The sequence below is a fragment of the Contarinia nasturtii genome, unplaced genomic scaffold (assembly GCF_009176525.2).
Source record: "Contarinia nasturtii isolate CC-2019 unplaced genomic scaffold, AAFC_CNas_1.1 Cnas_scaffold_414, whole genome shotgun sequence".
Taxonomy (NCBI): Eukaryota; Metazoa; Arthropoda; class Insecta; order Diptera; family Cecidomyiidae; genus Contarinia; species Contarinia nasturtii.
In genome coordinates this window covers 238,352-247,820 of record NW_022197768.1, presented here as the reverse complement: position 1 = coordinate 247,820, position 9,469 = coordinate 238,352, and the positions used below count along the sequence as shown (strand labels likewise).

At 33.1% G+C, this 9,469-nt stretch overlaps 1 protein-coding gene across 4 annotated transcripts in view; it reads left to right on the top strand.

Moving 5' to 3' along the window:
- Positions 1 to 707: 707 nt before the first annotated feature.
- LOC116338691 (protein Wnt-1-like) overlaps positions 708 to 9,469 on the top strand; it is a 34,907-nt gene continuing 26,145 nt past the window's right edge. Inside the window, exons 1-3 of one of the 4 annotated variants that reach the window (XM_031764104.1) lie at positions 708 to 888; positions 1,198 to 1,200; positions 6,226 to 6,594. In XM_031764104.1, the coding sequence (XP_031619964.1) occupies positions 6,500 to 6,594 (95 nt within the window). In that variant the 5' untranslated portion in view covers positions 708 to 888; positions 1,198 to 1,200; positions 6,226 to 6,499. Of the gene's footprint in view, positions 889 to 1,197; positions 1,201 to 5,613; positions 6,595 to 9,469 lie in introns of all 4 variants that reach the window. The other 3 variants (XM_031764105.1, XM_031764103.1, XM_031764102.1) reach the window with 3 other exon arrangements.

Here is a 9,469-nt window from a genome sequence, read left to right as displayed (position 1 = left end):
AATGCAGAAAGGGTTTTTTGTTCGGCAATAACTTTGTCATGCTCTCTATCTCTCTCTCTGTCCCGGTCTCTTGGTTTGTTTTTTCTCGAGAGATATAGAGCTCTGTGGCTTTATAAATATTTTATACGCTCAAAACACATTACATTTTGCTTTTGTGTATTTAGTTCGTGACCGTTCAAGTAAAAAAAAAAGCGAAATGTGCAAGCATATTGTGAGCGGCCGAACTAAGCTATTTTAACCCAGTCGAAAGCAAACGAAAACACAACAAACAAGCCGGGAATCGCGGTTGCAAGAGAAGAACAAAAACCATTTTTCGCCTAGAATGAAACATTTCAAACGCGCGCGCCTCCATATGTATACGTGTGTGTTCAATGTTCAACTATTGACAACTTTTCGACTCTTTATCCACGCATACACCATGAAAAGTGCGTACATTTTTGAGCTGCTTAGAGCGAGGGAAAGAGGGAGACACAGAGAGAGAGAATGAGAGAGAGAGAGAGAGAGAGAAAGAGAAACATCAAAAAGCACATTTTATCCGAGAGACGGAGAGTCATACTGATGTGTGTGCAAGAATCGCGCGCGCTCTCTAACCCAAAGCAAAATAGTCTCAGAGTGGGACAGACGAAACGACAACAACAACAACAGCAGCACCAACAACAACGACACAACGCAGCACAGATATCTTACTTGTTATCCAGTAAACGCGCGTGCATTTGATTTTTCGGTTACGAAAACAATCATTATTCGGTGAGGATTCAGTTTAACGAATGCTGTGCTTGCGAGTGGTCTCGGATTTTTGTTTTAACGAATATCGTTTTTGAACGAGATTCAAGTCACATTCAGGCAGTTAACACTTGTTTACTCAATCAAATCTAAATCAAACGAAAAGTATGTGTGCATTTGAAACGAAAAAAAGGCGACACAATTTTTATATTATTCGTTTTTTTTAATATTTTTAACTTGAAAAAAAAAAAATCGATAAATGATTGTGAAAGAAAACGAATAGATGCATATTTTATAGCTTAAAATATTGTTTGATACAAAAAAAAATTATATTTTAAATGTTTAAAATGCAGAGTTATTGCGATCCTTATTTGAATCAAAAAGAAAATTTAACGAAAACAGTGAATATTTGTTTTGATTTTATTTAATAATCCTGAATTATGTGTGGTGGCTATTGATGTGGTTTTATTTCAGTTTGTTCGTTCTTCCTCCTTAACTCCCGTTCTCGTTTTGCTTTAATACAATACACATTTTTTAAATTTTGTTTAAATTTTCAATTTCGTTATTTTTTTTTTGTTCATATCGTTTACCCGGACAATAAACATTTCAAAGAAATATATAATTAAAAAAAATGTATCTAATTCGAACTGATTCAGATGCCGAGTATTATTTCGTTTCTGACAATGATTTTATAATAGTGATGTTCAAATCCTGTAACATCATAAATGCGGCTCTGGAGTTGAAGCTCAAACAAAATTCTCTTTAAACGCGAAAACTACAGAAAAAAAAACATCGGCGACTCTTTCAAGTGTCAAATTTGGTTTATTTTATGTTGTTGTTTTTTTTTGTCCTTGCGAACAAAGTATAAAAGCGAAAAAAAAATTGTATGATTTTCAAGTTGCAACCAGTTGAATCGCTTCAAATTTTTAATGGAAAATGACGCGGCAAGCATATCTGATCTGAAAACTGTATACATGCAGATGTAGATCATTATCAGAAAATTGAAATTGAATTTTACGCAGCTATTTTATGCGTTTCTCTTCCTTTGAAGTTGATTTGGTTATATGATGTGTTTGTTGTACGATCGATCTACAGCGTCTCATCGTTCCGATTGATTCTCAATTTGCGGAAAATAAATGTGTTTTGTAATCCACACACAGGTATATAATTGCATTTAGTTAATTGTATTGCCATTGCGCTTTTTTGTTCCACGCACACTGTGACCGAATACGGAAAGGAGTGCAATTGAACCAAACTATGAAGAAGATGAAGAAAAAAAATTATTAATTTAATCATTAATTGCGGCGGCGTAAATTCGACCGGTTTCACACGGCGTTGTTCCAATTTATTTTTAGAAGACCGCCTTTGATAAATCCATTCTTTTCGTTGATGATATGACGACGACGACGACGACGATAATAATAATGACAAATAAGCCTTTTTCTCCTTCATCAAAGGCATCGTTATGCTCGTGCCAAATTCGACAAGAAGAAGGAGTTATAGCAAACAAAAATTATTTTATTAGGCGCGTAAAACCCAAATATGATGATTAAAATATTAAACAAAAGACTAAAAAAATGACAAAGATTTCATTATATCACTTTGAATATGCCAATCATTGGAATTCGTTTTGAAAAATTGATTTTACTTCATAAACATGCTCATCCATGGAGTATCATCATCGTTCCATTCGTGACGATGAGAAGAAAATGCAGAGATACAAAAAAAAGATGTTGCAACCAAAAGGCATCTCTTTTATCGCAAACATGACACGGCTTGTAATTCAACTGTTGACACACGTCGATTCCATGAAGCAACCAACCAAGCAAACCGCAACGTCGAAATGGTTTTTATGCAAATATTTTAATGCAATAAAATCGGTTTTTGTGCACAGGCAAACAATATAGAAATATGAAGCGATTCACACGTCAGTGATAAATTTACAGTGCGCATTAAGCGCATCTTAAATAATATTGACTGTCTTTTTGTGTGTTTTGTTTCGGTTTTCAAAACCATCCATCGAGCTGAGAAGCCAGTGTATTGTCTATTACGAGACAATTTTGATTGAAAAGAAAGAGTGTCTTTTGCTTTTGGCATAGCGTCAATTTGCAATTATAATATATTTCAGCGTTGATGTTATCGTGGCATTTAAACACGCAAAATATGGATTAAAATATATCAAAGAGAAAATTGCTTAAAAAGAACAATTAGTCGCCATTGTCCCACTTAAATAAAATTCAGTGCAGTCAATTTTAAGCGAACGATCTTCCATAAATTGACTTTTATATATGTTAAAGGCAACAACAACATCAGCACGATGAATATGTACATACATAAATCAATTTGTCGACTATCACCTACGTGATCTTTGCACTTTTCCGAAATCTCGCCGCTCTCGTCAATTTAATCTCGAGTTTCTTCCATTAAAATTCCTGCCTGAATATTCAAATGGTGTTGCGTTTTTAAGTGTGTGTGTGTGTGTGTGTGTGAGTATGTTTCCAATGTGAAACGCTTCTTCACTGGTATTCGTGCTGGGCAACATGGAGATCTTGATGTTTTCGCTTGAAATTGTTTTCAGGCAATTAAGACACTTACCGGATAACGTAAATATGAGAAAAAACGGAGAAAACGATACGAAAGGAAGTTGATTTTCCGTGATTTTGGTCATAAAATGAGATTTCAGTTTCAATCTTTCAGATTGATAATGGATACGTTTCGATTTTATTTTAAATTAGTGTTCTTTTTTTTTAAAAGAAAAAATAACAATTTGTCAAGTTTGTTGTTGCATCTGATTTTGTTGGTGTTCATTGAGATGCTTTGTTTTATTATTGACAAAATGTTTAGTGCGGAACGGCCGGCATCTGTGATGTATTGCTTGATTATTATTCTTAGAAGAAGTAAAGCTGAATAGAATTGAACAAAACACAGATTTGTTCAGATGATTTGCTGTGCATTTGATGAGAATGTTGCTGTTCTGTTTCTGCCACGATGTAAATTAAAATTTACTGAGACATACATACACACACACACACACACACATAAATTCATACATTGCACTGTGCATTCTAATTCTACTGATTTATCTCGTGTATTTTTACAGTAAGTTTTTTACTTTTGCATATTTATTGATCATTTTGTGGTGTGGCCACAAAACCGTTCATGTTCAAGTAATTTATACATTTCAACCAGATGTTGTGATCTTCTTTTCCACTTCTTCAAAAAGAAGAGAGTCGCGAGTTCAAACGCGACGCAGTCTTTTGTATTACAAAATTCAGCACATACTGATCACTGTGTGTGTGTGTCTCCGTGTGCATTACATTCATTTTGCAAGAAAGAGAGTATGCGCTTGTCACTCGACTGTTCAAAACGAACACGGCCTAAGAACACATCCACAACATTTGCACATCGATTCATATATTTTATGCATATTGAATGCTGAAATGATGAGTTTGAATCATGCGGCGGCCTCTAATCGCTCTACAACCATTTTTTTGTTTCTCTCTCTCTCTCTTCATTTCTTTTCTGTGTTTTTTTTTTTTCAAATGTATTTTTGTGCATTTCTATTTCTGTAATTTATACAAAGACTTTCTTTGTAAAGTGCACTTTTTGTACAATGTACCGCAGAGAAATAAATGAGAACCACAAATCACACATCGAAGCCAGCATCGAAACATAAAAATTGACATCTCTATCAATTGCAAAAAAAAAAGATTGATGGATAGATTGATAAGCCGATCAGCATCCACGTGTGCTGATCATTTAATTTCTTCATTTATTTCAATGACCAATGATTATCCATCCAATATCTCTTGTCCAATTAAACTTCATTAGAAATCACAATGATTTAATTGCGCAAAATATAAGACCAAAAAAACACACACATCAGTGACGGCAGCCCATGAATCTCAAACATCAGTTGTCACGCTACGCGTCCGTTGCACACTAAGCGAATGCGTAGCATGAAAAATATAAAACAGAAATGATATATAATAGACATCGTTTGCTTTGTTCAGCTGTTAAATGATTATACTTAGTACGCAAAGTCTTGTATGACTTTGTTGTCTTCTTTTGATCTTGAATAATAGAAAAAAAAAGAGAAGAGATGGAACAACATTTCCTTCTGATCTGTTGCATGATGAACATTTTATTCGCTACTTAGTTTTTGGAACATTGCATTGAAGCACGATGCATTTGGTGTACACATATCAACGGCTTAAATAGCATCCGATTCAAGCTGTTAGGATCTTCATTACACAGAGTCTAGCCTAAAAGCACAAAGAAAGAAAAATAAACTGCTGCAATCCGTTAGCATCAAATGGATGCTAATCGACTGCAAAAACCGTTTCTTTCCGTCATATTTTTTTTCTGCCACAGCCTCTGGATGCAAGCAACAAACTGAAGAAATTATACTGAAAATTTTCACTGGCGCAAATAGAAAAATAATATAATTAGAGGAAAAGAAACGTCAATTATGTTTAATAAAAATAAATAAAATGGTGTGCTTGGTAATTGTTTGTGGTCGCGGTATGCTTTAAATATAAAAAATCACCGATTGCTAAGAAATTATTAGTACACTATTAATAGTCTTTGATATTGTATACAGATCAATAACCGATACACTGATTTTCCCAAGTAAATTCAGCATTTGTTTAAAACAAAACTTACTTGCCACAACAAGAACGAAGGCAAATCAAACATTATGTAAAAAAAAGCGAATAAGAATCCGTAGTAATTGGTGAAATGCAAAAGGGAGAGCAAATAAAGGAAGAATTACCGTCTCCGTATGCTTCTTCAATCACACCAATAAATTATCCACATAAATATCGAGATTATTTAAGATCACACGAACGAAACACACTAACGTACAAAACATTTTTTTTTCTGTTCCAGCGTGTATATTGATATTAATAGTTGATACGAACACATTGCAACCGGTAGCAACGACCACAAAGCAAAAGAACCATATCGAAATTCAGTCACAACTGCATTTTACGCATAAATAAAAGGAAAAACAGTACACAGAGAGGGAACACAAAAAGGAATAAATAAAATTCCTAACACTTTCGGAATCGGAAAATAGACGCGCAAAACGTGCAAAGTGACGACAACCAAATAACATATAACACAATCTGTGCAAAGGAAGAGAATATTTGAACGCAATTGCAACATATTTTCGTGTATGCGATCATATATTCACATAATAAAAAAAAAACATTCAGTTAAGACGCTTTTTTCGCTCTCCTTCGCTCTCACACACACATATGATCTCATGTTTTCATCGATGAATATGTTATTTTCTGCACTTTTCCACAAATTAAACAATATTAGTTAAACAACGTGCATTCGATCATACAAAACTATACGCATACAAAGAATGAAACACCAAATGCATAAGTAGAAATCAAAACGTACAAAATCTTTCACGTTTGCCCGTGATTGCATTTCATATGTCCAACACTTATTGAGACGTCTATTATTTTATTTTATTTTTTGAATAACAAGAATAAAAATAACAACCACGATATATAAAAAGGAAGAAGAACGGACGCGACAGCCGCCGAGTGAAGAAAGAAAACGATAAAGTATAAAAACGGAAAACCAAATCAAAATAAAAGACAGAAAAATTGGAAATCAACAGTTGATTCTTGGCAATCACATCAACACACACACGCACACAAAAAAAAAAACAATTTGGAACGCGAGAGAGAGAGAGAGATAGAGAAAAAAGAGAGGAGAGAATTGTGACATACAGAAATTATACAACACATAATTTACAATGATTGGTTCGAAAAAAAATAATCACGTTCCACCGTTGATGACATTCACTTTGCTAATAACGATTTGTATGGGATTCGCATATGCCAGTTGGTGGTAAGTACAAATGGAAATTTATTACGATTAGTTGTGATGCTATTTTTCATTTTCTTCTTTCTTTTCCTTTTGTTTTGAGCATTCTTCATTCATTTTTCGTCTTGGTTTGCATCTTAATTGATTTGCTTTTGTTTACACTTTATATTGGACGCGCACACAATGCGTTCAAATGTCAGTTATACTTAATTATCAATTAGTTAATTAATTTTATTGTGTATTTGGATGCGATACAATTAGCCCCATTGCGATATCCAATTGGATAGTCGTGTAAAAAACGTATTTCTCTCGTTTCGTTTTTTTAAAACAATTGAATGAAAAAAAATTCAATTCTTTGATTTGTATCCGGTCGAATATCGATAATTTTTCGACTTGAATGGGGCGTTTTATAACGAATATTTTGTAAGAATTTTTTTTATCTCGTATTTTTTTGAATGCTGTAGCTCGTTTTTATCGGAATGTATCCGATTTAAAATGCAATAAAAACCTGATTCCATTAAATGGTGTCATTGAAGAAAATCTAAACCCTTTTTTTTCGTGTTCGCTTCCTCTTTCGCTACTTCTGTCTATCTCTTTTTATATATCAGTTTGTGTGTTGTTTGCTCAATCAGATTGTCAACTTTACCCGTTATATTTTGATCTGAACACCATTCGAAACACCCATCAAAATGCAGTGAATAAATAGTTTTATGGTTGTGTATATGACATTGAGCTGAATTTTCTCTTTTTTTCCCCTCCATAGCCCGTGTTCTGTTTTATTTTTCTTCCATTATTTAACAATGCTATTATAACTATTAAACCTATTATAATATGTTTGATCTCCATCTGAAAAAAAAAAGAACCATTGATACGGCTAAAATATCCGTAGATTTTATTTACTTATTGTATTTGTCATTATTATTATTGTTATTGCCTGTGAGTATAGATCACTACACGAATTGTATGTGTGTTTGTGTGTTTTCAATCGATCGAACCGAAAAATGAACGATTTGAGAGAACGAATTATGGATTTTCGGACCGTATGTGCATTTTCGGCAATCGATGTTAAATTTTAATACCTTTATGGGGCAACGAGAATACGGAATTCCTTCAATGGAATTAAAGTAAATATTTGACGAAAACCGAAAAGCAATCAAATTCTGCTTTCTATATGATGCAAGATAAAAAAAAACATATTTTATTTGTTTTTGTTTTTAACGCATTTTTTGTTATGTATGTATGTTATGACGTCCATTTTTTTTTTGGTTCAGATAATAAACAACAATTTCAAGTAGAAAAAAATGAAGAGTTCAAATTTTGCTTGACAATGTTCGATTACTTCAAACTTTTCACATTCCGTAAACAAATTCATCGAGTTAAACAATAATACATAAATAAAAACAAACTATTCATTATTATTGATGATCATTTAATGACATAAATCAATTTCTAATTGGTAGTCAAATTGAATCAACTAAAGTCAATATAAATGACAAAGTGAAGAGGTGATAAAAATCGATTAAAACCACTCAATTCTATATGATTTCAAAGCACATCGAACGCGAACAACAACGAATTTTTTTTTATCAAGAATTTTATGAAGAGCCAGATAGCAGAGATATTGAATTGAATTACAATGTTTACACATTGAATTTGAACGATATGATTACTTCATTTCGCGAATCCATGCCAATGAAAGAGTTTAATTGGACATTTATTATGCATTATGAACGGTCAGTTATATGACATATTATTAAATATTTGCTTAGCACGAAGTCAATCGAGATAAAAAAAAGATAGATGGAGAAGGTGTTACAATGGCAAAAATCACAACAACAGAAATTGATGTATTCATTTAAAAAAATATCCCTATCAACTTTTGTAAACATCTTTTTGAAAAAAAAAAACATCGCTTTTTTTGCTTAAATCTTAGATTACGTCTAGTATGCATGTACACTCATAAAGGTGCACTAATAATATCAAACGACACATCCCATATGCAATCATTCTAAAGTCATTTTTTTTAAACTATATGCTCCAAACTTTCTCTGTCTCTCTCTAACTATCTGGTTGGTCTATTATTCCTTTATTTGCACTGATGGAACGAAGACATCTATATTGACTGTAGACTATAGCAGAATATTGTGTAACTGGAAAAAAAATACATAGAAAAATGGTTGGCTACGATATGTAAGGAAATGTAAACCATACATTTTCAACAACGGAAACAATGTAATCATCATAAAGTCAATTTGTTGAAAATAGAATTTGCTTTGTTTTACACCCTTCATTCAGCTCCATCATCATCAGTTCATGTTGTGTGCGTTTTGAACATCCTATGCATTCTCTTTTGAATTTTGGGCTTGACATAATACAGATAAAATGAGAGAGAAAAAAAAGAGCGCGCGCGCGGAAGAGAGAATGAATGAATGAAAAAAGCCGGAAAAGAGCACTCATCAAAAGTAAATTCGGTGTTTGAGACCCGAAAGCATCTTGGTTGGCTGGTGGTGGTGGTGAATGGCCTCATAAACAGGGCAAAACCGTGAATCTGAAATTGATTAAATGGTGGTTGTGATTAAAAATTCACAGTTCCATACACTAGAAAAATGTTTTATTTAAATATTTAAACATTATTTTGCGCACTGTGCACCCGATTCGATGCTGAACGTATGTACATGTATAGAAAATATTCATGCGTGCGATGCTATTTTCAGCTCATTTCAATTCGGTGTTATGTGGTATTTTCACTTCCAACATTCATCTTCATTGGACGGTTTGAAATTCTATTTGTCTTTTGTGGTTTGATTCGCTTTGTTTTTTCTTCATTATTTTGCAGTGTAGTGTTTGATCACCATCACCACTGGCGAATCGTCTGCAAAAACGTTGTCAATATACTCTA